This window comes from Linepithema humile, chromosome 5 (genome assembly GCF_040581485.1).
Source record: "Linepithema humile isolate Giens D197 chromosome 5, Lhum_UNIL_v1.0, whole genome shotgun sequence".
Classification (NCBI taxonomy): Eukaryota; Metazoa; Arthropoda; class Insecta; order Hymenoptera; family Formicidae; genus Linepithema; species Linepithema humile.
This window is the reverse complement of record NC_090132.1, coordinates 22,282,966-22,310,928: the sequence shown is the minus strand read 5'-3', so window position 1 is coordinate 22,310,928 and position 27,963 is coordinate 22,282,966. Positions and strand designations below refer to the sequence as shown.

The window sequence follows — 27,963 nt, the reverse complement described above, 5'->3', positions numbered from 1 at the left end:
TTGATTAGGAATCGCAGAATAAAGTGAATGTTGTATTTCTTATATATATATAAAAAAAAAAGCAGTTGCATTCTTTTGTTATTGCACAGAGTCCTTAATTACTAACTTTTGAATTTTCCTGAGTAGACGAATATATCAATAACGCTGCGTAATATTACAGTTTTTAGTCTGCCTACCAAGGTAGTTTAATTTTTATGTATTACCGAATAAATTATTGTTCGATTAACTCTACGTGAGAATTAATGTATGTAACATGAAAATATATATTTCATATTTACAAAGTCGTACAAGTGTAATAATCTATAATATTAGCAATTCGAGTGCGTGTTCGCGCATTCGAAAGATAATTCGTTCGATCGGTAAATAACACGTTGCACAACAATTTTTTCAAGTACATAGAAAAAATTGCCCGAGGCAATGTACCATCATTACATTGTACATCCGGAATGTTATCACTGGCTGCAAAGACCCATCCACAAGTGGAAGCAGCAAGCATTTACGAAACCTTCAACTAAAGTGTAAATGTCATCCATGTTGATCGGCATGTTGATTTCGGTGGATTTGCGGTAAACGGCACATAAATCCTGAAACAAACATCGGATGTTGGTTGACATTAAGATTGTCTTTCGATACAAAGTATTGTGCGGGCTTCTCGGGCTTTCTAATTGTGTGCAGAAAATACTCACTCCTCTCGACGTATGCAAATCGATAGTCAGCATCATGAATGCTTGGAGAAGAGTCGGGTGCAATATAAGATGATGGGTGATATTCCCATCGGATGTGATAAATTGTTTATGATGTTCCTGATATTTATTTTGCAACACTTTGGACAGCGCCTGATACCACGAAACAGGCTGGTTAACGAACAAATTGAGCCTAGGATCCAAGTTCGGAAGGGGTTCAACGTGAGCTAGCGAGCAGAGCTCTTTGAACTCGGTATACGTCATCGAAGATTTGTTCTCCAGTAATTTGTCCCAAAGCAAGTGCGTCCGGCACTGCAGAGCGCCGCGCTCCACCATGGTGGTTATGTGCTGACGAGCCGCCTGCGCCTGCGACATGATCATTTGTTGCATAAGCTGCTCGTGCGACGAGTAGTAGCCCAGGTAGTTCACCGATTCCTGGCGAATCTGCATCAAGTGCGGCGACGACGACGACGATGTGTTCGGCGTATTCGGGATATTCGGGATATTAGAATTTTGAGTTAGGGGAGAGTTCGGGACCGGCGGGGGCGTTGGCGCTAAGCTGCTGTGGGTGTGGCTCGCCGTCTTAACGTCGACGTCTTTAGTCGCGCCGTTCGTATCGAGATTCTTCTTCTGCTGATCGCCACTCGACATTTCCGTTCTGGAATTCACTCTCACGAACGGCGGTATCGGCGAGACGGGACAGGATTCCACCGGGCTCTCGGTATACGAACTAGTTGTGGACTTGACGCTGTATACAGTCCTAAACTTGCCCAGTTTGTTGTTCTCCACCTCTCTTTTTGGATACAATTCCCTCTTGCTCGTTAGCATCAGGTAATACTTGAAAGAGATCTCGGTTCTGTCCGTCTGCGCCGACTGTTCTATACGTGACACGATCAACGCCACGTCAAAGTCGTCAATGTATCGAGTATCTTGGGCGTCGAAGTAACTAATCGAGGGAGTGCTTTGCAACTTGATCAAGACGTATTCGTTGTCGTGCAATTCCTCAAACTCATCAGACATCACGAACACGCGCATGTTGTAGACTTTCTCGTGTGACAGCAAATATGAGAAGAGCGTGCGCGCGGGTATCGCTATGTTACGTATCGTTATTACATCTGGAATGGCGATATTAAATTTTCATACTCTGATTTATTCCACGTTACAATATGAAATGTATCTGTATCGCAACAGTGAACGCCATCTCGACAAAGCTTACCGCTGTATATCAGGTTCCTAGCGTAATTCGGTGCCTTGCTGTAATACTTGATGAAGTCATCCATAAAGTGAGTGAGGTGGTACCCCTGCTGCAAGGACCACAGTCCAGTTCCGGCGATGTAAGAATAAATGCAACGCAAGTGGAAGTCGTATGTGAACGAGTGTAAATGCATGTTGATCTGAATCTTATCGCAAACGTCTACGAAGCTTAGCACAAACTGCAATCAATCACACAAATCTCTCAGCTCAAATGTGTCATCGCATGTGAGATGTATGTATAAAAATATATCATTGAAATTTGTTTCACCTGGTTCACCATACCGCTGCTCGTCTTCGTTTGCAGGCGATTGCACTCGATGATGTGCAATTTTACGATGAAAAACGGTTGCGTCAAGTGAATTTCGAACAGTAAAATACCGCCCAGCATTGACTTCTTTAGATAATAAGACTGCTGCTGCACATCCTCATCTCTGCAATATAAGCGCGATATATTTATTCGTTACATTATTCGCTCAACAAACATCCAATAATGAGAAATTCGAACAAACGTTTTACTCGGCGACTCCACTTGAATCGGATTGAAGCCCAAGATCTGCAAGTATTGCTTGTATTCCGACAGCATCGACTTGCACAGCTCTTGATGCCACTTTATCATGATCGCGTTCGTCGCTTCTTGTTTCGACTGCGTAACTTGATGCACGTTCGAGCCCAAGTGGGACGATTGCGGCGTTAATGAATGATCTCTCGTAGCGGCGGACTGCAAACGCCAGGCGGGCAGAAAGAGAAGGGGCGTGTGGCAAAAGTGTATCAGACGAGAATGTTGCTTGAACGTGTTGAAAGCGCTCAGCGATATCGGTATGTTAGGCGTCCGGCTCTGCCACATCGCGTACAATTTCTCCAAATCCTCTGCAAATTTCAGAGATTGTATTATCGATTGCACGCTGCCGCGATCATCATTTCTTACACGCAAACTTCAATATTTCATTACCTTTGACCTTCTTCTCCCGGTGTCGTAAATCCTGTAAATCGTAGGCAGCCTTTACGATCGCATCCGTCGTATTGTGAGTATGCGCGGTGTTTGGTTTGGCATCGCGCATCGCTTGCCCGATCATCTGAGACCACGAAAACGCGTTGCTCTTCATCGATTGTCCCCGATTGCTCGATCGCGTCCAATCTTTACTGTCGGCAGTCGACTGACTTGGAAATTTCGCGAGATTCTCCATGTCTGCGATTTGATAGTATTGAGAACCGTGTTCTCTCTGCTGAGTTTCTCGAGTGAGTTTGTGATGAAATATACCCAACTTTTGCATGATTATGTTGGTGAATAGACTCGATCTGGAGGAAAGCCACGTGCCCAAATTTGTCGCTTGCTTTATTAACTTTTCCGATTTTTCCTTCGACCAGTTGTACATATAAATGGTTATCTGAAAATGCAATACAAAGCTCGATTATTCAATTGTCAATTATTTAATGTCTCGTAGCTCTCGGATAATAACCACCAACATTGTCACTCAATATTTCAGCTAACAATACTCTTTGTCTAGGCACAAAATTCGAATCCGATATCAACGGGTTAAATTTTTGTAGTTGTTTTTGATCTGCAACATACAAGATATACAATATATGACAATCAATGATGGAGTGTGAGATTTACGTTAGAAATTGTTCAACTGAAACTGACCTTTAGGAGCAAGCAATTCCGGATCTATTTCTTTGCTCAAAGAAGCCTTCCATTGATGAAAATTTCTTGCAATCAAGATACATTTGATGTAAGTGGTCTGCTCGTCTTTATTAAACTCATGCGGCACGTACACCGGTGAGTTCGCACCTTCTGGATTTGTATCTTCAGTCATCAGTCGATTGTTGTTCTGTGCAGACTTCGATCCAACTTTACGGACAATAAATTGGTTCAGGAATGGCTGTCGATCTTGCAATACGAAAACTCTACTGGATGTATCTGCATCTTGGCAACGTATGATGTTCTGCAGCTCTCTCACGATCACAGGAATCGCGTGTCTGTGATGAATAGTCACTTCGTGCTTCTTGACAGCAGGAACATACATTTCCAGTGCAAAATGAAACCATCGTGCTAGCGTGGTGTGATAAACCTCATTCAGCTTTCCTTCCTCGTCGAGCTCGAACTGATTAACTGACACGTTGTCAGCAACTTTCTGCGATTGCGACATCTTCGCCGCTATTTCTTTCTTTTCCTCTGTGGTTGCTGCAACAACTGAGGGATTGATGGTTTCTGGCTCCGTTAAAGGTGTCGCCAGAAGATTGTACTCTGTAATCAAGTCCCAAGTGCCGTGTTTCACAGCGGACGACAATTTCTGAATCAAGGACTCCTGATTCACCCTGCCTTGCTTCCAGATTCGAAATTCAATCAGCGTTTCCGCACTCGATTTGGAATCGCTTTTATAGTCGTGAACGGTGGTCGACACGATCCTTTCAAAATTCTCGACCTTCAATAATTTCGAGAAGTTCGACTCGTGCTTTGGATGATTCGCCGCCGTCGACGCTGCGGACTCGCATTTGCCGTCGGTAATGGCTAATGCGATACAAGCTATACCTTTACTGCCACTCGAGTGGCTTTGATTATACAAAAAGATGTCGGACTCGGACACTCTCTTTCTGGTGCCGTCCAACGGGGAGTAGTCTTGAAAGTGGTTGCCAAGATCCGTGTACTTCGGCGTGTACAGAAACTGCAATATATTTTGCCTCAAATAATATCCTAAAGCATCTATATACGGCAAGCAGTGCGGCTGCACCGATAACTGCACTATACACTCGGGAGACTTGTACGGTTTTTGTATAAAGTGCACGTCCGCCGGCGTCAGCTTGCACATCGGATTACGCGCCAGCATCACGGACAGCACTTCCAGCACCGCGTCATCGAGACGATTTTGCAAGACTTGCACCAAGTCCCGTTTGACTTCCGGACCGGCTTCCGATATTCCGTGCACCATAAGAATGATCGAATCGCCGGTCCTGTTCAAGATATCGGACTCCTTCTCGCCGAACGAACGAACCCGAGGTCGAGTGTCGTTCAGTGTTGCGTGATCATTCGTTAAACTGATGCTCTTAGCCTGCGACAAAGACGCGATGCTGTTGCTGCGCGAGACGACCAATTTCTCGTCGCTCTCGGACAATTTATTCTGCAGAGGCTTCCCGTCGTTCGTTTGCTCGTGCAGCCGCAAATAAAATACATTCTCGTTATTTTCTTGATACACAAACATGTTGTTTCGATTGTTAACGGACAGTCTGTTAAGTACGCCGTGCAACGCTTTGATCCCTCTCGATAATCCGGATCTTCCGGGCCCGGTTTTCAAACGAGGGTGCAGATTAAATGGTTCCTCCCAAATTACAGGGCATCTAAACATGCCTGGTGTAAAGTTGAAGGTTGAAGAAGTGTGATTCTGGAAGAGATTTCCAGATTCGACGCTCTCTCCCCTCCAGGTATTATAATCCTCAGTCGATTCTGGCTCCAATAGCGAATCGCATATACGAGTATCGTGGAGATTTTGTAAAAGCAAATACTGATTCACTCGGCGACATATAGCCTTGATTTGGACGAGGAGCAATTTTTGTATTTGTAAATAGCAGTCCACTTCTGGTGAAGAAAGTTCTAAAAATCTGAAATTAAATGATGATTTTATCAAATTTGTCTTTTGTTGCTTCTTGCGCGTAGCAGATGTATTTGTTGTTATACACGAATAGATCGACATTTCGCGTTACTAATGCTACATTACCTGCAGTGAAAGTAAACATTAACGTGATTACTCTCGACACTCAGAATTAACCAGAAATTGGGCAAGCGATTTCTGCGTTTATCAAGTTCCACCAACCACTGGTAATCGTCGTCGGAATTGCTGCTATCACCTTCATATCCGTCATCCGTTCCGTGTTTCCCTTCGGCTAAACTTGAAATCTCGGAATAATAACCTGGCGCGTCTCCAGAGTCTTGCCCGTTTATTTGAATTGCTGTAGTTGATATTTCTTCTTGTTCCACATTTTCAATAATTTCATCTGTAATTAAATTCTAATATACCTCTCAAAACCTAAATAAACTTTTCCTTCGAATATGTTTCTCAAATATTTAGTATAATTTCTGATGCAGAGCTACTCTGTTAATTTTTCTCAAGAAAAAATCAGTAAACAAAATAAAAATTATTTAAAAAAATAAAAAATAGAGAGAGAAAGAGAGAAAGAGAGATTATACACATACTTTACATTGTAATTGTAAATTATCTGATTGCAAACATATAAAGTAAAATTATTTTTACATTTATTTACAATTATTTGTACCTTCTTTTAATTGCAATTTCTCTAAGTCTATATGTAATGCGTCTGCTTCTGCGTCAGATGTTATCATTTCCGGTTTTTTGACAAAGTAAAATAAATCAGCCTCTTGGCAAACGCAGTATTCATTAATCTCGAGATTTTTCAATTCCTTCAGAAATTTGGGCGCGCTGCTCTCCGACGAAAAGACAAAATGTAAAGGCACTTTATCCATCAAGCAGCTGGATTTCCCCGCGGAATTCGACACGTGCTGCGCTATGAATCTCAACGTGTCCACATTCGGTGAAGGATGATCCAAAAGTGCCGTCGCAGTTTCGTCCCGCAGCAGCCACTCGATCTCATCTTTCAGGCTGGTTACCGCGTGATGCTGCGACAGATGCGGCATCTTTCCCTGCACCGATTCAGCCTTCGCATTTGCCTCCGGACTGCTGTCACTCGGCATGCTATCGATCGGCGAAGCGCTACAGTACGACGTTGTTCTCAATTCAGGGTAACGTTCCAACGACACTTGCAACACTTCTCTCGGAAGGTTCAAACAAATGATATCCAGAGTGACCTTGAGATCGTTCACGCTCAGCTCGGCGAGATTTCTCTCCTTGCCGTCATTTATTCGTTGAATAATCTCGGTGAAGCAGGTAGGCATCAGTTTAACCGGTATACTACAGAGCTCCGAGCGGAAGTGAATCGAGCAGCTTAGGTGTAAGAAGAGCGGCTGATCCTTCATATCCCACGTGCTTTCCTCTTCGAAGTCGCTTATAAGCGAATCTTTCGAGTTGCTCTGGGAAAGTTTCCCCTTGTTATGAAGATTTGTGGCCGGCCATGTGATATTGACAGCTTGACTTACTAGCAGTGTAACAGAAATGCGCCCAATGTATTTAATATTCCATAAAGATTCCCGTTTTCATAAATATAAATGTCGCCTCATTGCTGTACCTTGATTGGAAGAATTATCCGTCTTCGGAGCCGGCATTTCGGACTGACACGTGAAATCATCCGAATCGTCGTCATCGTCATCATCACTGTCTGTCCTTTGCGACACCATTTTCTGAAAGTAACATCATTTTCATAAAGCAACAAGTTCTACAAATTGTGAATATTACAATACTGCTTGATATAACGTAATATACGTGTGAAGAAACGTACGATTTTTTCCGTCGTCCACGACGGTAAGCAGTAATAAAATTCTGGATGAGCGGGCACAGGTTTAAACGCAACCGCCATGATCCTTTTAAATTTATCCTTAATCAAACTGTGCAACGGTTTCACGTCATTGCACGCAGAAACTTTCAATTCGTCGAGCAGACTGCTTTCCGACAACGTGCTCAAATGTCTGCAGACCGATCGCAGATAGTTGGTAATATTGATCTCGATCAAGTTTTCTTCGCATTGTGCCACAGCAGCTTCCATATCTTCGTAGCTTAACGACTCTTGCAGCGCTAATGACTTGTAAACCGCAACCACGTAACAATGGCAATGTGCCAAGCTCAATAATTTACAATGCTCCGTTAAACTTGGTTGATCTAGGACAAAAAAATGAATTTTATTTTAGAAACATTTCATTGCTGATTGTCAACATTTTCAATAGCGCAATTGTCCGCAATTGCTTTTCAAAAAAGATGATTTACATTATCATCATTATCTTTTTATACTGCTAATATATTATATATAATTAAAATTCTAAATTACCATTAGAGATATTGTCAGAATCTTCGCTCTTCGGCTCGGGAGATGAGGGCTTTGTGTTAGTCTCTGATTTCAGATTAATAAAATCTTCGGAAACTTGCTCTCCAATTTTAAAGGTATGATCCTGATAGATGTCTTTATTCTGAGGTGTTTGAAACTGGCCGACGAGTGCGTCCATTAATAATGCTAGCGAACAATCATATACGTATACAGGTATAACAAGACCTGCCTCATTATCGATATTATCAAAATTATGTTCTACGTTTGTTTTCGACGCGCTTCCGTTCCCGGTAGCGGAATGAGTCGGAATTTTCGACTCCGGTGTCGGGAAATCGGATATATTTGTATCCTTTACATATGAGACCGTTGGAGACGATATCTTTTCGTTCATATCGAGGTCGAAAATATCGGATTCGCAATTCTTCTCGGAATGATTGCTCGTGCAATTGTCGCCTGCGTATGTTATCAAACGGACATCTTTTTCGGTTGCCGGCAGTATCGTGATGATAACATGTGTTGTACTAATACCCTTAACAAAACACTTCCATCTCGGATAAATATCCGAGGTATTATCTCGATATCTTTTCTCTAAAATAAAAAAGTCAGGTTATATGAGACAACTTAAAAGCTACAGAATATTACATTTCTGCAAAAGATGCAACGGAATGCAACAAGACTGCAAAATATTTATCGGCCTTGGCAGCAGCTTATATAATAGGGACTTGAATGTTGTACCTCCTTGCACAGAGAAAGGTAATGGAGGAGCATTTTCGCGCGGTCTGCTGAGAAGCATCCTCGTGAATCTCTGCGACTCCGCCGACGTAAGCAACAGCTCTTTATTGTGCAACTGTTTCATATGCTCCAAGAAGTTTCCTATGAGAATTCTATTTGCGCTATCTCTATCCTCGTCGATACGGATAGAATCTAATGAAACACAAGATCGATTACTTATTTTCTCTCCCCCTTTCCTATTCTCCTTCGTACTGTTTTACTGCGAAAAAGACAAGCTTCTAACCGTCGGCGAACATGGAGAACAAGAGTTCCGCCTGCTGACATTTTGGTAAAATGCTCAGAGTGTCGAACGAGAAGTACATCGGATGTATCCTCTCGTCGATTATCGCCGTCGATTCGAAGGGTTCGATTGGATTTGGACATTCGGAGATGCGGTCTGTGGAGGCGCCCATAACGCCATATCTCACTCCTTGATGCGCTTGCCCAAACTCGATGTCGGTATTTTTTTCCGCTGGCGTTACCTGGCTCAACAGGCTCAAGTATTCCAAGGTCAATAGAGCATTAATGCATTCCTCATCTATTCGGGTAATCTGGATCGGACAAAGTGACAATAAGTGTGATGTAGGATTTGTGGAAAAAAAACAAATTTTTAATATCACATGCAATAAGTACAAAGAAGAGAGACTTATATATAAATATTCTGAAAGAATTCTGCGTTAAATTATGCAATAACTCATACATTCCTGACAAACAAATATATATATATTACAAAAAAGATTACATTACAAAAAGATCGGTGTGGTCGGTGCAAGGTATCGTGATTTTTAATATAACTTTTGAAATAACTTGAACTCGGTACATCAAATAAAAATTATTATAGATAGCAGTTTAATCTTCCATTAAGCTTATCGATTACGGTTCAAATTGACTTATATTAAACAAAGAACAAAATAATTAGTGTCTATCCGCTAATAGCGCTTAGCGCGATCGATAATCACATCCATGTTCGCGCAAGCAATCCACAAGCAGACGGCTCGATCGCCGTGGATGAAATTTCGATGATGCGGGATGATCAGGAATAAGTTGGAGGAGTTGAATCTCACTTTCATACAAAGCGCAGAGACCACTTCTCCACTTGAACCGTGATATCCGCTGCCCTCACAATGCAACCCTCGACGTGAAACGTGATTTCGGCCAGGAACAGCACCACTCTATCCTACAAGACCGCGACGTGAGTTGCCGCGCAACCCTGAGCTGGAAGAGTTAGATCTGGCAAGTTACCAAGAGCTACAGCCGCTCACTGCCTAGATCCTCACTTCCAACTGAGTGTCACGCAGAGTGCGAGAATCCGAAGAAGAGACACGGAGAGAGGAGGAGCGGCGATGCGGATGGCGGACGATCGCGTGTCTGCCTGTCTGCGCCAGAAACGGTCGACTCCGATGTTCTCCGGCGTTAATCTCGAGTGGAGCGTCACCTCATGATAACGAAATGACGACTTTAACTCGTAAGAATAGAAACGCGAAAATACACAGACGGGATATGAAGATAACTATGCGTTTTATTCCTAGATTCCCTCGTCGTTGTGTCACTCTCAAGCAGGACGACGAATCTGTGAGTCGATGGCCGGTGGCTTGGCCGCAAACGGCACGGAAACCGTCATCACTTCCGTGCGAAATGTGAGAAAGCCGCCGTGTCACCGGGGGATTATTTGGCGATAAGAGACTTAGCAACGGCGCGTAGAGCCTGTATGGAGGCGAGCGGACGTGCGGCGATATAAAATTGCGCGAAAAAGATAATCCGATCACTAGTGAGCGCAGGGCGTGTATTGGGCCCTATATATACCTGAGCCGACTGATAGGAAAACCTCGTTCCGAGGACCCTCATCGATACCGAAGCCCCACCCCGATAACGATAACGACATGTAGCGATAGACACTTTTACGCTCCTCGCTCTTTTCGCTCTCCGTTCACGAACCGGAAACGGCGTGCTACATCGCCGAAAATGAGATGAGAAAAAACTTGACGTTCTACGAGAGCGAATTCCTCCTCGTCCTTCTGAAGGATGCGCGCAAAATAGATGTGTAACAGATTGAGATGTAACAGCAAGATAATACGACTCTTGCACTTGATTTTTGTTATCCCTCCCTGCCAGTGGCAGAGATGTAAATTGCAGATAGAGTGAAAGAGTTATGACGAAGGTGATATTTCACCTGCCTTACGATACGTCCTTGCAAAAACGCGCGTAGGCAAACGTTTGCGTTATTCATGATGTGACGATAACAACTTCTGATGACAAGCACTGCTCCCTGTTAGCTTCTCCTCTAGTTTCGACGGAAAGATAATCAGCGAAAGTTGCATTCTAGTCTGCATGCGCAAAACTCTTTTCCCCGTGAGTACCAGACGTCGAGATTTCGTCGAAAAGACCTATTTCGAAATACAAAAATTAATATTTACTAATAGCAATGTCATGTAAGTCCAATCTATAAAACAAGTGTATTTCAATTCATTTTGTGTCCATCGATATCAATTTCGTACCATCGTTCCCATATTAAATATGCCTAATGCGAATATTAAAATGCATAGAGTTTGGAAAATTAAATGCATATCAATTCCGCGCTAAACAAATAAGCAGCGAATATATTTGCATATTACGTTATCAATTATTTGAGACAAGTATCAAGTAGAAACAAAGAATACAGTTTTTGTAAAGAGCCACGTTTATCAAAGAGCAAAAATTGAGATCGTCAATTGGTGAAATAATTTCTCTTGGCGAATAAAATGTGACTTTTCGAACGTATCAATTGGTGTACCTTGAAATTTGATCTTCTGATTAGCAACGCTCTCCAGGTAACGAATGAATCAGATAACACTTATCTAGTTAATACGAACTTTTCTTAAAATTATGTGTTTGCACTATAAAAAATGCACATTTCTATTATCTAGCTCCGTGCAATTTATATAAAATTATAATCAATCAATAATCAATGATTTCAAAAAGTGAAAAAAATATCTCTCTAATTTTTGGCCTCTTTTAAAGTTTTGAGAAGTAAATTATATAACATAATATATATTAAAATAAACTATAATTTATTCTTCCTCTGAAAAATTATTTTTACAATATTATACATTATTTCAGTGCTTAAATCGTAAATATACCTATGCATATTGTGCAAACAGCTTTAGAAACTTGTGTCAAAGTACACCAATGTATGATGTAATTAATAAACTTCAATATAAAACTTCAATAATTATATAAAAGTGTGTGCAAAGAAATCGAAGAAATCGATACTTGAGATAATGTACAAAACGTTAAATGCAATTCGTGAAAAAAAAATGTAATAAAAATGTTGATAAAAATCTTTATCCTAATCGTCCTTCGTCAAATGACAGTGCACACACGCATTTTATAAGCACCTCTATCAGAATTGAAAGATAAGATTGAAGATAAAGCAACATTACGCGCTACGTCATGATACATCAAGACGTTTAAGATACTTGAGTGAATCTACTGCACTTCGCTTTCAGAGAAATTATTAATCCCATTTAACTTTTCTTTCCTCCATTTGTTCGACTATTCGTCAAGCATTCCTATAATCGCGATCTTGCATCGTTTCATATTAACTGTATAAAGATTAAAATATTCTGCGTCTATATTTTCTGTGGAAGGCAGCGTAATATTCATCTAAACGTGAATTACCAATGTTGTTCGATCTAACATATCACTTAGCAAACAAAGTTCTTGTCGGGTATTTCTTATCTTCTGAAAGATAGAAATTAGGAAAGACCGTATTTCCGTCGAATAGAATGTGGATAGAAATCTTGATAGCGAGCATGGACGTGAAAAATCTTAGAGCATGATGATTTAAGTTAAAAATAAAGTAGGTTAAATAATCTGCTATCGCCGAGTAATATTTACCTGAGTCAGATAGACTCGGCACCTAGCAAAATAAAGCACTTTAGACGATCGTATGCCAGAACAATTTTTGTGTTACCACACGCAACATTATCAAGTTAGCTCAAGATAAGAAGGATAAAAGTAACGTCTGAAAGTGGTTTATTTCATAAACTTGTGAAACCAAGATACCGTCGAAATTAGATATTAATCAGGTTTATAAACATTATATATATACATAACATAAAGATTTAAACAAATGTATCCTTTTACAATATTATCAAATGGTTATTAATATTAGCGGTATGCAAAAAAGTTTCCATCGCTTTTCCAATCGCATTTATTAATATCTTTATAAATAATACAATCTTTTTATTTTTTAATTAATTTTCCGGCATTATCTAACACTTTTTGCCACCTTTCAGGCAAAAGATGGATGCCTTCATAAAAAAAGTTTCTGCTTTTGGAGGAGATAAAGTCATCGACGAATTGTTGCATTTCCTCAGTATTGCAAAACGTTTGTTTGTCAGGAAGTTCGCGTTTCATCGAACGAAACAAGTGGAAGTTCGACGGGTTAATGTCTGCAGAGTGTAAAGGATATGACAGGACATCCCATTGCAACTTCATTAAAGTTTCCCTGGTCTCCAATGCAAAATGATGCCTCTGGTGCAGGAGAATTACCTTGTTCCGTTTTGCCGCGAAATACGGCCGTTTCTCAATTAATTTCTCATTCAACCGCTTTAATTGTTGAGTATAAAGCATCGTAAGTTCGGTAGTTCGGTCTGACGGTAACAGCTCATAATACAGCACTCCGTGCATATCCCACCAGATACACAGTACCTTGTGACGGCTATTTTTTTGTAGTTGCGACGTAGAAGGTTCATTGGGTACATCGGAATTGTCGTAGTCAAGCCATATTTCGCCTCCGATCACAATTCGATACAAAAAGGACTTTTGTTTGTGTCGATTGAGCAGCGAAAGGCAAATCGAGACTCGGCTGGCGATGGTGTCCTGGGACAATTCACATGATATCTTTTTTTCTTCTTTCTGAATCTTCTCGTGTGAGCTCTGATCAATACACAACTTTTTCGAAAGGTTTTCTCTCGTCTGAATCGAATCCTTCAGCGGCGTTTCAAAATTATCCAAACTTCTTTTCTGCGGTTGGAAATCAGTAACGGTCTGCCCAAACGCGGTCTGATTGGAACGCTTCTTATCTTCCAAGTCAACATCACCTTTTCTAAAGCGTTGAAACCAGTAGTAACACAATCTATCAGATATCACGATATCATCAGAATCACAAAAAGCATCACGAAGGATTCTAGTCGTATCAGCAGCTGATTTTTGCTCCTTAAAATAACGAAGCATAAGACGACGAATGGGCATCTTTGTTTCAACATCCATTTTCTTCATTTTCACACGAACGAAGAGTGCAGTTATGTCAATAGATATGATTCACATTGACATAATAAAACAAAAATAAAGTCGTAACCTTTTTCTAAATAGTTCTTAACGTTATCTATCACGCTGAATGAGCGATGGAAACTTTTCTGTAACCCTTGTATGTTGCAACGACCAAGTAATAAGACATAATTAATACTAAGCACAGAATTATCTCAGAATATCTACGATTGCGAATATCGTTAAAGATACAATATAACATACACGTGAAATATTGACCATTAGTAAAGCAATTTTTAATCGAACAAAATATCTTATCACTGATAAGACTGATATTCAAGGAATTAATCGTGTCTTATCAATTTAAGCAAGCTCGTAGATGTTATATAGTAGAAAAAAAATTTGATAAAAAAAGAAAAATAGATTAAAGGTAAAGATTTTTTCCAACTGTATATAAAAAAATCGAAATTTTCATCCGTAATTGTCGTACTTACCGCATCTGGTAATTGATGATACTGCAGAGGATGCAAATACATGGCAGTCGATTGCATAGGCATTTGTACATATCCACATTGAGGTTCAACCCAAATCTCCGTGACAATCTGAAAATCGCTGTAACCTTCGGAATCCTCGGTCCACACTTCAGCCTCGGTGACACCTGATGTACGCAAAAGCACATTCGTTCACTGCACAAGTAACATCTTCGTTCAATAATCGCGATAAATACTCCACCTTCTTCCGTGTCATCTTCAGTACCGCTCTCGCGTTCTAATGTTGCATTCGGCACAATATGCGGCGGGAATAGAACGTACTGAATGATACACGGGTAGGAATTTTCGTTGTTCTCAAAGTCCTGCATCTGCACTTCCAACACCATGTTGGTGATGCCCGCAGTGGAATACGCAAAGTTGAAGCCCTCCCCTAAACGTATTCTGCAAATAAAACGGAAATTTCATCGTGATTCGCGTGATTTTCCGGTGTCGATATCAACGCGCGGGCGTATTTACTTTGTAATTGTAGAGAGTATTCTTGCAATCGCGGTGATATTCAGTCTTGGCAAAGTAATTCCCGGGATGGTTTGAACGAACGGTCGTTTTACGTGCCACAGCCATCGATTGTGATACAAATATCTGGACAAAGTAATTGTCAGACCACTTCCCGATAGTCCCAGTGCAGTTCTCGTGCAAGTTGGCTGAGTTCCGTCGGGAAACACTATCATGCTCAGATTGCTCGGTATACGCTCGTATCTGACGAGAATTCTCTCAAGTGGCTTGTGTATTATCGTACAACATGGAGTTTCACGTTGCTCCGTCGGCCTGTTGGGCAATGTCAGCTTGGACAGCCTGTCCACGAGATCCACAACTACATTGTGACGGACGACACCCTCCGTGCCGCCGGCGAACGCTATATTGAGCACGACGCAAAGTGCTTTGCAATTAATGCGGATCAATGAAAACGACACGGGCGGCTTCTCCGTTTCTCTGTATATGAACTGGACATACGTGTGATTTTCGACTAGCACAAAGGTCGCCCAATTCTTCAGCATAGCGTATAATACCGCCGCCGCTTGCCGACTCTGAATGCATTGGAAGCGACCGCTCTGATTCGCTTGGTGAAGATGTCTCGGCAATGGTCTATCGTAAGCTAGAATCAACGTAATTCTCTGAGTGTGCATCCAGCGCGCCCATTGAAGTGGATCCAGAGAAACGACTGGTTGCCATATTTGTCCAAACTGTGGGCAAGCAGCGTCACTGAAATGAATAATACACGCTCAGACACATCGTCAGATATTAATCGCGTTCTTTATTTTAGACAATTTCATACATGTTGTAGCCACACTGTACTAATTACTGTCACTTGTACAAGCAAATAAATATACCTAAGTTGTACTGTACTTGGTGATGGATAAGACGATAGGTAAAACACTGGCATTCCGCTTCTTATCGTGTCTGGTACGCTGTACCAAGTCCATCCGGATCCCGGAAACCAGCTAAAGTGCAACAACATGTTGTCGCTTTCTGTCAATGCTGTTAGCGCAGTCCAAAAACGTGAGATGACAGCTTGACGATAATGCGAGTTCAATGGCTTTTTCGACAGGCATGTAATGTCGTGCAAAAATTCATACGGCGCTGCAATAAAAATCAATTTCAGACCAGGCCACACAGAGATGCAATTTTATATCTTAATTATCACTTGAGTTTACCTTCTATGATAATGGCGTATTGTATCACATTGGACAGAGACAATGATTTTGAAGACCATGGACACGTGACTAAATATTCCAAGAAGACATTGGTTTTCCATAGCAGCACGAAATTTATTTCGAGAACGTCGTCTCGCACGCTGGCTCTTTTTATCAGATATCCTTCCCTCAGACGACAACACAACAAACTACTCAAGGTACAGGTAACTTTATCATCAATTTGCTTTTTCCTCAAGAGCTGACCAGTTTTATGCCCATGAAAGCAATTATTTTCGGTTCGCCAACAAGAATGACGATTCCATATATCGTCCTCGAATATATTCCGATAGAGTTGCCAGCATATAAAATGCTTGTGATAAAAATTCATGTCTGTTCCGTGCGCAGGTACCTATTCACAGATAAAAGCATTACATTGCAATTAATGCTACTGCTGAGTACGATCAAATGCTATACATTAAAAATTTACGTACAACATGGGAATTGAACGTCATATAACTGCCGAGCGTAGCCGCAGCGATAAAATATAATAGATCTTGATATGGCACTAAACCATCCGCGCAATGCGGATCGTAGGCGCTGCCTACGCGTAAAAAACTACACGCTACCGTCGTTGCACGTAGTTGTTGTATAATGGAATCTAACGTCTGAGCATTCTTAATTCCAACGATACCGTCCGTGACTATTATCATATCTGAAAATTTTTTTTCCGCACTTTATTCTTCATCCTGCTTTGCACACAGACATCATAACACACGCCTCACACTATATATCGATTCATTCAAATATAATTTAACTCACGTGCACAACTGTGCTCAGGTAAGAGTGTTAAAGCCAGCATTCCATATCTCAGCATATTTACAAAACTGGCTTCTGGTGAAACTATAGAGATATTACAATTATTTTTATTTAAGCACGTGCTACTTTCCTCAAAAAGCCTGCCTACCAAACGTTCACTCTCTGCTCTTAAATTTTCCAACTGCTGATTAGCTATAGCGGTAACAGTTGCCACTCTCTCTTCCAATAGGTACAGCTGCTTCTCTATGTATTGCGTGAGAGAGTTCACATTATCCGCAGTAACCAACCATCCTTGTACCAGTACTTGTTGTGCCGGGCTTGTAAAGAATGGTGTATGAGCTATCACAGTTATGTAAATTTCAGGTTGCATCACACGCTTGCTGCCTGGTACCACAAACTACAAGCACAAGTAAATTAAAAACTTTTTAGTAACACACTTGCAAAGTGTCAAAGAAAAAGAACACTTACTGGTTTTGTTATGCCTTCAAGACATCGCTTGGTCGCTAGGCATACCTCATCAAGAACAATCTGTTCATTTTGTACATCCTAAAAAACATACTCTATTTTGATCATTGTTACTATAAAAATTATATTACAGTAATTTATTAGTTTTATGTTACTTACAACAGTGGCAAGCGATGGGCTTAAATCTAAGCTAAAAACCATTCTATACTTGTGTGCTAGAAATATAATTGAAGTGGTTGAAACTATTTTATAAAGAAATTGGTGGCTAGTATCTATAGACCAAGTGACAGGCTGCTCTTTCGGTAGCACCGATACAATTTCTAATTCTGGTATCTCTTTACTCTTTACACCTGGACATTGTACGCTTATCACAGAGTCCAAATGCTCTAGCAGCCATTGAGCCCTTACATTGCGAGAGATAGGAAAGCCCTTTTTCATTAATAAAAAGATAGTTTCGGCCTCTAAAACGGTTTTATCCTGTGCAAAGAAAATTTACAAAAAACAATTATTACTATGACAATTTTTGTAGATCTCACTATTAATTTAGAATGACATGGCATTATAACCATGACATTTTAAGCAATACATAAAAAAGTGATAATACGTTTGTGCTCCGTCAAAAATCATAAATGTATATATATATATTCCATGATGCTAAATTGACACAATTCACAATTGCAATAAGAGGTTATGCGCTCTCGTGTCGTTGAAAAAGACAAAATATTTATTGAAACATAATAAATAAACTTACGTCATTTTTTACACTCGCCATGACGAATTTTATTTGATGGGAGAATGTTCTATAAATCTATCATTATTATTAAAACTTTTCATTAAGTTGTCGTCACATTACATAGAAAATAAATCGTCGCGTTGCGATGCGAATGCAATGCAATGCTGCACTGCAACAAAGAGAGTAATTTGCGGCCAAAGGTCACATTGTCGCCTATTTATTGCACCGTTTACGTATATTTGCGAGGTGATAAACATAATGTAACATAACCTGATCGTGCGTACACCATACGATGACGTTTCACCGCGTGTCAATGTACGTGAGCTGAATCGCGTGCGCCGTGAAACGAAACCACCGCGCTTGTAAATTTACAAATCCTTCGGAAAATTTAATTGATTACATTTCAACTCAACGTCTCATTGCTGACTTTAATCTCAAATAAAAGAAATTTTTCATGATAAGAATCCTCGCTGCGCACGAGTTTCCATTCTACGCACAATGTAGATACAAATGTAACAAATATCAATAAAAATAGCAAACGCGTAGGACGCATGACATAATCACCGAAAAATAGAAATGTATGCCATAAATTGAATATTGTCAACTATAAATACATTTTAATATGCAACTGATTGCGACTTCTATGTTGATTATTGAAGAAGGTTTTTAAATAGCTTGCAATATTTGGAAGTGGCGCGTTTCGGAATATGAAAACTAATCGATTTATTTCTCTCTTTCTCTCTCGTTAATGCATGATTTATTATTTGATGAAAATAAAAGCGCAATTTCATTTATCGACTGTAGTTAAGACATTACAACCGGTAAGGTAAAATTACACCGCAACACTATTCTTCACAGTGTAACGCTGTCATTGTATTAAAAACAGTTAAAAATCGTTATATTTTTAAATATAAATGTCTCTCGCGTGAAGGGAATAATGTGTAAAACAATAATGTTAATTTTCAATTCACAAATATCTTATATGTGATATTCAACTAAAACTTATCTTTTATAAATAAAATTAATAACATTATAAAAAATTTTCAATTACTAAGATTTTTTCAAAATGGTTAATGTAGCCTACAATATTTTCTCACGACTGCCACGTGTATTACATAGAGTTATATGTGTTTATTATTATTGTTGTTTATTTCTAAGCTTGTGCAATGAGTTAGTATTTACAGACAAAATAAAAACTTGATACACAATAACTTCCAAGTATTTGATGGGAAGTCCAGACAGGAAAAAGTAAGATTATGTATGAATTCCTAGAAATTCTTGCTGATATCATATTTGCGGGGATTTCCTCATTTCGCCCAGTCTCGTGTTTTTATTAAACAGCTGAATTTTTGTTCTCTTTATACCTTTTTCCTGGTATTAGAAAAAGTCAAAAAGTAAAAGAATATTTAAAGAATTGAACCTTTTACTTTTTGACTTTCCCTCGTGTAAAGTGTTGTGGTTTCAAGTTGTTTTTATTTCCATCTGGTTTTTCATATGTAATACTGTAAAGAAATTCATAACATCCTGAATCTTTCTATCTTAACTGAATATAACTGGAATTGGTTCAAAGCATTTTTAATCTCTCTGCAAAATAAAATATAAAATTATGGGAAATATAAATTATGAAGAATTTGTGATGTTAAATTTGTTAGGATTATATTTTTGTTAGGATATATATTTGTTAATACATCTTTAGAGACTGTATCATTATTTCGTCATACTGATTCAAAACTTGCGATAATCAGACTCAAATAAAACAATTTGAATATAAAAACTTTTATTTAAGTCTGGTTATCGCACATTTTGAGTCAGTGTGATAACGGTACAATCTCTAAAGATGTATTAATAAATATATTACATATATACACACTTCTAAAGTATCAAAATGTTTTTTTTTAATTCTAAAAATTTTGTTTGTAAAGAATTCTGTATAGTTATGATTGTCGAAATTTAAACAAAATATCCACTTTACGATTCAAATATTATAAGACTAAACACCACTTACATCACTTTATTATGCGTGGTTATTATAAAAACGAAACATGATTTGTATTAACTACGAGTCGCGATTGGCTGGTCGTACTGGTCATGATGATGAGATCGCAAAAACGAGGAAAAGCAGTGACGTTTTGCGCACTCTCTCATTAAACTTCGGATCGTCTGACAAGTTGGTTTACTCGCGACAACTCGTCGGTGGCAAAGTAGTGTCACGCAAACTGTTCACCTGTTCGATTCTCTCTTCTATCAAAGCTACGGTAATTTTTTTTAATCGATTAATTAACCAGAATTAAATAGTAACTAATAAAATAGTAACTAATTGAAAAAATCTTACCAGCGCAAATCGAAGGAAAAACCAATCATCAACGACTCATACGCAAATTTATCTTCTGTTAATAAGTATGGTAAGTATCATGGCCATTGCAATATTGATTCAAATTTTAAGTTTTAGCGCTAATATATTATTATTTTATTAATATTATGCATGCAGTAGCCAAATGATAACTTCTCAACAAATATTTGATCCATCGATCAAAAAATCAATTGCTCAAGCAAAATATAGTTTGATTGATAGATACATTCTTGATGCCTGCAACATAATATTAATTACACTATAATTACAGATAAAAAAAGAAATTTGATTAGCCTATATAATTAAAATTAATTGATATTAGCGATTCTTAAAATTTAGATAAAAGATTAGAGTAAAATAAATCTTCCAGATCAAGTCCTAATCTTGTAACGATTGCTACTTAAATGCATCCTTTTGTTAATAAAAATTTCCTCGTAGAATTTTTACGGTCGACAGAAAAGTTTTATACAAATGTCGTACGTTTTTCAAAGTCAATGCAAGAAACTGTGTAAACAACGTAACACAAGTAGAATAAATTACGCAAATATAAAACCTTAGTATTGCCTAGTCACAAGTGCGCATATAATTATCAGTCAATGACAAAACCCGGTCATATGTTCGATAAAGAATGACAAATATTATCGATTATTTTTTGCATTCGATATTATACTATTATCTTTTGTAAAATCGTTTTCTCAAATCGATTCGACATTTTTACATATGCTAATACATACATATATGTATACCTGTGTGCATGCGCAGCCGTAGCTATCAGGTAGCAGCCAGTCAAGTGGTCAGTAGCGAACCTGCTTGCGAATCGTGTGGTTGTACGGGGTTATATCCTTTCCGCTTTCACACGCATAACTCATTGTGAATTTTCTCATTCGGATCTTCCGTCCTATCCGTCTCAACCACGAACTTGCTAGAGCAGTGTTTAGCTTTAGTCTGCCTTTCTATTTTCAGCTGATTCGACACTACGCCCAACGCGGTATCTGCAAAATCAGCAACAGTTATATCGTCAACGCCACAAAAGGTAATGTATTCTACCTCGAGGCACGAACGCATTAGACGCTGCGTCACGCATTGCGTTCTCTCTCTGTCACTTTCTCTTTTTCCTCATCTTCTCCATTTGGTACGTGGCCGACGATGACTGCCATTTTTTTGAGTCCAATTCTCGCGTTCAAGAACATGATACTTGTCGTTACCTAACGTCATTGTTTCCTCGTTTATTTTCTCTGCAAATTATGCAACTCTTCTGAGAGATTGTCTATTCTGGCATGAACAGTCACGGTTCACTGAATTGACATAATTTTTAAATCACTATCGCTATATTATCAATTTCATGTATCTATACACATATGGTATACCACTGTGGATTTATTTTATATATTGTGTAAGATTTAATTTCTTTTTTTTAACAAGTATATTCATCTTCGAAAAACACTGCTGAGATATTTTCAGAATATATATTATATATATTATATTTTGAACGTGATACATTCTATAATTATTTTCCACTTTTCCAATTGAATGTATTACATAAATCAATGTATTTTCAGGTCTTCCAAGAACCATGCCGTGCCCATTCTTGACCCGTTTATCTACGAATTATGTTCGCAACCATGGATCATCTCTAATAATGAACTATCGGCAACATTGTCCAGTAATGTCAAGATTATTCAGTACGATGACAGAATCGGAAGTGTCTCAGTCAATTCCGGAGCCTGTGCAAAATCAATGTCCCTTCTTGTCGAAGGAACGAGATGCCGTTAAGGAAGCTAGCTCAGCAGTGGAGGAAGATGTCATCAGTCTAGATACTGCGCTGCGCACAGGAAAAGAGAAAAAGGAAGGAAGTGAGCAAAAGGAGGAACTACATTTCCCCTACGAGGAATTTTTCCACGAGCAAATTATGCGGAAGAAGAAAGATCATTCATACAGAGTGTTTAAGAAAGTAAACCGTCTGGCTGAAAATTTTCCAGCGGCTATGGAGTATTCATGGGGCGAGAAGCCCATCACTGTATGGTGCTCCAACGATTACCTTGGAATGTCGCGTCATCCTGAGGTGACCAAAGCGGTCCGCGAGGCTTTGGATAAATTTGGCGCCGGAGCTGGAGGCACGAGAAACATCTCGGGTAATTCTATGGGTCACGAAATGTTGGAGAAACGATTGGCGGTGCTGCATCAGAAAGATGCTGGTTTGCTCTTCACTTCCTGCTTCGTTGCCAATGATTCCACTTTATTCACACTAGCCAAAATCCTACCGGGTTGTCATGTATTTTCCGATGCTGGGAATCACGCCTCCATGATACAGGGCATAAGAAACAGCAGCGTGCCAAAGCATATATTCCGGCACAATGACGTGGAGCATTTAGAGGAGCTTCTGTCGAAAGTGGACAGAAGTGTGCCAAAGATTGTGGCATTTGAGACGGTGCATTCCATGACCGGTGATATTTGTCCTTTGGAAGATCTATGCGACGTTGCGCATAAATACGGCGCGATAACATTTGTCGACGAGGTCCACGCCGTCGGTTTGTATGGGTACTCTGGCGCTGGTATTGGCGAGAGGGAGTACGTTCTCCACAAGATGGACATTATTTCTGGTACCTTGGGAAAGGCCTTTGGCAACGTAGGCGGTTACATCGTCGGTTCTGCGCAACTGATAGACATGATAAGAAGTTATGCTGCTGGTTTTATTTTTACCACTTCGCTGCCACCCACTGTGCTATACGGAGCCTTGACATCCGTCAACATTTTGGCATCGGACGAAGGCAGGTCACTGAGGTCGAATCACCAGAAAAACGTGGCCTATATGAAATCTATTCTTACTGCCGCCGGTCTTCCGTTGGAACCATCGCCTTCTCATATCATTCCGATAAAGGTAAGCTGAAACTGAGTGATTTCACTAATTACAGAGTACAAATTACATTACAATATTAATAGCATTATATAAATTATGTATTTTTAGATAGGAGATCCACTGTTATGCAGTCAGATTGCGGACCATTTATTAAAAGACAAAGGGCACTATGTACAAGCTATAAATTATCCTACAGTTCCGAAGGGCAAAGAGAAATTGAGATTGGCACCGACACCGAAACACACTCAAACTATGATGGATAAGTTCATGCAAGACATATTGGAGGTTTTCCACCATTTAAATGTACCAAAAGTGGAGAATAAACAAGAGGAAGCGCCGCATGTTATCTTAGTTCATTGACAAATGTACATAATATTAAAATACAAATGATCATTGTCGTACAAACAGAATTTATCTGTATTGTATACAAATATTTATTTATACAATTGCATAGCTCTGTTTATTTTAATGCCGTTTTAACACACTTGAAAATTATATAATATACAATTAATATAGCATAAATATATATGAGCTATTTATAAATCGTAGCATATATCAAAGTTAACAGTTAACAGAGGTTTTAAATAAATGTTAATTAATGATTCACAATCTGTGTACCTTCCTTTGTCAAAATTATTAAATTTGTAGAATTTATACATTATATCTTCTAAAGAAACAATATTAAAATTTATAATATGTATAGAGTTTTAACTATTAAATTTATAATTTGCATACAATAATTAATATTAGTTTATTATGAGTCATAAGAGTCCCATCATTTTATTTAAAAAAAATGCTTACAATATATAACCTCCAAGGAAGTTTGAAACTAAATTTTTACAGTGTTAAGTTGTCCTTATCGCTGTTGTATCGCTTCTTACTGATTATTATCAAGCATTATCAAAATTTATTTATACTTTTATTTTTAATTTAATTAAAAAGTTTAGATTGCCGTTATAAATTACATGTTTAACTTGCAACTTGACTATTCACGCATGCGTATTGACGGATGTTAACGGATGTTGTTCGTCTGCTTGTCGTCTTGTCGTCTGCAGCTTGCCTGTCAATTCTTCCGAGCATAAGTTTTTCGAAATTTTACAAACTTTTCTTTTGTATTTGCGTTGTCGATCTCAGACACCAATATGCTCGTACGAAAATTGGAAGACACGACGACGTCTATCTAACGTGTTTTCCTCAAAACTGTTTATCTCGATTGGTATGTCTAGCGGTGATCAAATATAGGTTAGAAGGATGAGGACCTTCATGAATATTTTCAAGATGCTCGTCGCTTTTTTTTATGATTATGCGCGCGGACTGTCTTACACCGTGACGACGATACTTGTGCTATGTTACTGCCTTCATCCAGCACGATTCGCATCCCATTACACCTTCATCAAGACTGAGAATATCTATGACGAGATGGAGAAATCGTATCCGCCAAGGGATAACTCCTGCGTGATTTCCGTCAACGGTAGACGACCTTCTCAATTGCTCTACCCGGAGGAGCATCCCAGGGAAGATCCGGTGGCGATGGCTCGACGACTCGGCATCTTACCGGGTGGCCAGTGGAAACCTCTTAATTGTCATCCTCTCTTCAACGTGGCTATCATACTACCCTACCGCAACCGGCAGAATCAGCTTGCCATTTTCATGAATTACATACATCCGTTCTTGCAAGCGCAGAATTTGGATTATCGAATATTTGTTATCGAGCAGGGTCCGATGCGTGAGTTTAATCGTGCCAAGCTCTTCAACGTCGGCTATGCAGAGGCCACCAAGATCAATGATTTTCATTGTTTTATCTTTCAAGACATAGACTTGATACCGCAGAATCCTAACAATATTTACGCGTGCACGAAAATGCCCAGGCATATGAGTTCTAGTGTAAATACCTTTCGATACAATCTACCTTATACTGGCCTGTTTGGAGGTGCGATAGCATTAACAAGGAAGCAATTTGAAAGAGTGAATGGTTTTTCCAATGTTTTCTATGGCTGGGGTGGAGAAGATGATGACTTCTACAGTCGCTTACAGTCCAGAGGTTTTCAGGTTTGGTTAATATAATACAGCATATAATCATGATAATGTGTGCTATGTAATCAAAGTTATTTAGATTCTGATTTTGTTTCATACAGATTACACGTTTTGGACCTGATGTGGCGCAGTATTACATGTTAATACATAAGAAAGAATCTCCCAGTACTGCAAGATTCGCAAATTTGGAAAACGGTGCACGAAGATATGATACTGACGGGCTTAGTAATCTAGAGTATAAAGTACTTAATCATCAGTTGCGGCCATTATATTCTTGGATTTTAGCAGACGTGTAATTTATAAATTTTTTATATAATCTTGTCACTATTAGAATTTTTTATTTCTACCATTGCACATATCTTTTATAAATTTTGGCTGTTACTATAAGTTATAATAACACATTGCTATTTTCTAATAGCATGAACAAGTCTTACACAAAACACATTTAGATTCAAAGAATAAATATGATTGTTAGTATGCTGTGATAAAGCACTATGATTAAATCGCGCAACGATATTGACTAATGATTAAAAATAATACACTGCAATGTTTTTGTGTATTCAAACTTTGAGTGATTAAGCTTGCAACAAACATTTTGTAGTGTATGAACTTAATAATCATAGATGCTTCTTCAATAGTGTACTGGTTTTAATAATATATTTAATAGATTATCAATTTGTACAAAAAAAGTATAAACGATAATATTATATATAATAATATAGTTATATAATTTATAAGCATCAAAGACTGTAATCATAAAAAATAATTCTTTCATATAAATTCATCGAAAACATGAAGAAAACAATATCATTTAAAGACATATATGATATATACTTTGATTTGAAGACAAAGTTACATACTACATTATATTTAATTTTATATATTCATAATTTAATTTTATATATCATCATATTTTATATTTGTCATATTTACTACTTTTAGAAAAATTGCAACGATTTAATGTCATTTAATTATTAGTACAACATTTCATAGAAAATATTACTCTTTGGAGTCAACAATACTTACCTCATATTCAAAGAATTTCCGGTTCTTATACACATTTTTATGTTGTGAATTTATAATTGTGTGATGATTGTATTATTAATATGCTCCTAGATAAATTTAATATAATTTTAAATATAAAATAGTATTGTATAAGCTTTTGTTATACAAAACAAAATTTAACATAGAACATTAAATTATACATAAATATTTAAAGTGATCCAATTATATATAGAGAACTCTCTTTTTCTCTCTAACGTTTACTAAATTTTATAGTATTAATTTATTATTGCGAATTTCGCTTTTTATAAATCTATGTCTATACTATAAAATAACTAACGTACTATATAGATATTTGATTTTGCATTTCTGAATATAATTAAAACTGATAGCGACAGAATGGATATTAGTAATAGAAATGTATTGTTACAATGATAAAGTATTATAAAATAATAAAAGAATATGTTTATTAATTAAAAGTATTAAAGAGAATATGACTGTGGAATAAGTGTTGAGATTATAGAAATAAATAGGACAATTAATCAATAATGAAACAGTACTGATTTACATTTTTGTGAATATTTAAAATAATATTATATAGAAAATACAATTAACAATATATGCATTACAGAATGTATAATGCAATGTTTGATCACACACTTTAAGTATAATTGTGAAAAAGAAAAATAAAACTTAAATGTTCCAACATTTTAGTGTTCAACTTCGTGTTTTGGAAATCTATGTGTATTATTGCATTAATATATACTATAAGCACATCTCTGTATCTATTTATATTCAAAATTTGTAATAACTGCAAAAATATCAACGGATTATTTGATACGAATAAAATAAATCAATATTTAAACATCTACACATTTAGGACCTCGATATATGTAGGTGATTTTTCTAAAAGCACCGAGTTATTTCTTTTTTATAATTTTTCGCAGATTGAAAATTGTATGATGGAATACTATTTATTATTTATTGCCAATATTATATTATTTAATTATACAGAAATCGTTTCTGACAAACAATTTTAAATGATAATATTCTACATGTAATTCGAAGAGACAAAGCAAGGCGTGGAAAGTTTAATGTGTATAAAAAAATCACATTTTTAAATACGAGCAATAATGCTGCGTGTACATTAGGTTTTCTTTTGAGCTATTATTTAAAACATATATATTATATATCTTTTTCGCATGCTGACTTTAAAACTTTAATTAAAAATTAATAGTAAATTGTAAGAATGTTTGAAATTTGTATGCATAATGACAAGTGTAATGCACATGATTTTTAAAACATGGCAAAATCGTAATTAAAAAAATATATATGTGTGTGTGTGTGTGTGTGTGTGTGTGTGTAAATGTAATTATATTTAGATCTTTACACCCAACTTGATTTAATTAAACTAAATGTGAAATTTTCAATTTTTGTGATGTAATAAATACAAAGTGTACTCAGTAAAAAATAAAAAAAATACAATTATTAGTAACTAAATTATATTAATTTTATAATTATAAAATCGTGTTGCATAATTATAAACCATAATTTATCATATTAAAATTAATATATATATTTTCATATATTAAATATGAAAATATTTATATTAATCATTTCAAG

The 27,963-nt window shown here is 37.8% G+C and overlaps 3 protein-coding genes and 2 long non-coding RNA genes across 7 annotated transcripts; 3 read left to right on the top strand and 2 right to left on the bottom strand.

Moving 5' to 3' along the window:
- Positions 1-19: 19 nt before the first annotated feature.
- LOC105676127 (KICSTOR complex protein SZT2-like) lies at positions 20-18,752 on the bottom strand. Of its 2 annotated transcripts, XM_012373778.2 has the most exons (25): positions 18,116-18,752; positions 17,524-17,841; positions 17,368-17,445; positions 16,903-17,296; positions 16,575-16,795; positions 16,105-16,492; positions 15,781-16,030; positions 14,909-15,652; positions 14,634-14,833; positions 14,396-14,559; positions 8,896-9,202; positions 8,616-8,804; positions 7,884-8,468; positions 7,341-7,717; positions 7,131-7,242; positions 6,204-7,040; positions 5,648-5,924; positions 3,580-5,531; positions 3,402-3,496; positions 2,887-3,322; positions 2,447-2,804; positions 2,206-2,368; positions 1,900-2,116; positions 687-1,798; positions 20-584 (listed from the first exon to the last, which is right to left on the bottom strand). In XM_012373778.2, exons 1-25 carry the CDS (start codon positions 18,134-18,136, stop codon positions 453-455), a joined length of 9,927 nt encoding a protein of 3,308 aa, XP_012229201.2. In that variant the 5' UTR covers positions 18,137-18,752; the 3' UTR covers positions 20-452. The 2 variants fall into 2 exon arrangements, with proteins under 2 accessions (XP_012229201.2, XP_012229202.2); XM_012373779.2 differs by lacking the exons at positions 17,368-17,445; positions 17,524-17,841; positions 18,116-18,752 and having other exon boundaries at positions 16,903-16,983; positions 17,048-17,185.
- LOC136999965 (uncharacterized) lies at positions 9,882-11,968 on the top strand. The gene is made up of 2 exons (XR_010890284.1): positions 9,882-10,116; positions 10,181-11,968. It is a non-coding gene; the product is annotated as an uncharacterized lncRNA (long non-coding RNA).
- Positions 18,753-19,146: 394 nt separating the features above from the next.
- On the bottom strand, positions 19,147-20,568 carry LOC136999964 (uncharacterized). The gene is made up of 3 exons (XR_010890283.1): positions 20,430-20,568; positions 20,103-20,347; positions 19,147-19,681 (listed from the first exon to the last, which is right to left on the bottom strand). It is a non-coding gene; the product is annotated as an uncharacterized lncRNA (long non-coding RNA).
- Positions 20,140-23,714, top strand: Alas (5-aminolevulinate synthase). Of its 2 annotated transcripts, XM_012373929.2 has the most exons (5): positions 20,278-20,352; positions 20,433-20,499; positions 21,411-21,480; positions 22,007-23,325; positions 23,413-23,714. In XM_012373929.2, the coding sequence occupies exons 2-5, from the start codon at positions 20,497-20,499 to the stop codon at positions 23,662-23,664; spliced, it is 1,644 nt and encodes a 547-aa protein (XP_012229352.2). In that variant the 5' UTR covers positions 20,278-20,352; positions 20,433-20,496; the 3' UTR covers positions 23,665-23,714. The 2 variants fall into 2 exon arrangements, with proteins under 2 accessions (XP_067211371.1, XP_012229352.2); XM_067355270.1 differs by lacking the exons at positions 20,433-20,499; positions 23,413-23,714 and having other exon boundaries at positions 20,140-20,352; positions 22,007-23,334.
- A 552-nt stretch (positions 23,715-24,266) lies between these two features.
- LOC105676090 (beta-1,4-N-acetylgalactosaminyltransferase bre-4) lies at positions 24,267-27,843 on the top strand. Its single transcript, XM_012373693.2, has 2 exons — positions 24,267-25,353; positions 25,440-27,843. Exons 1-2 carry the CDS (start codon positions 24,556-24,558, stop codon positions 25,632-25,634), a joined length of 993 nt encoding a protein of 330 aa, XP_012229116.1. The 5' UTR covers positions 24,267-24,555; the 3' UTR covers positions 25,635-27,843.
- Positions 27,844-27,963: the final 120 nt, after the last annotated feature.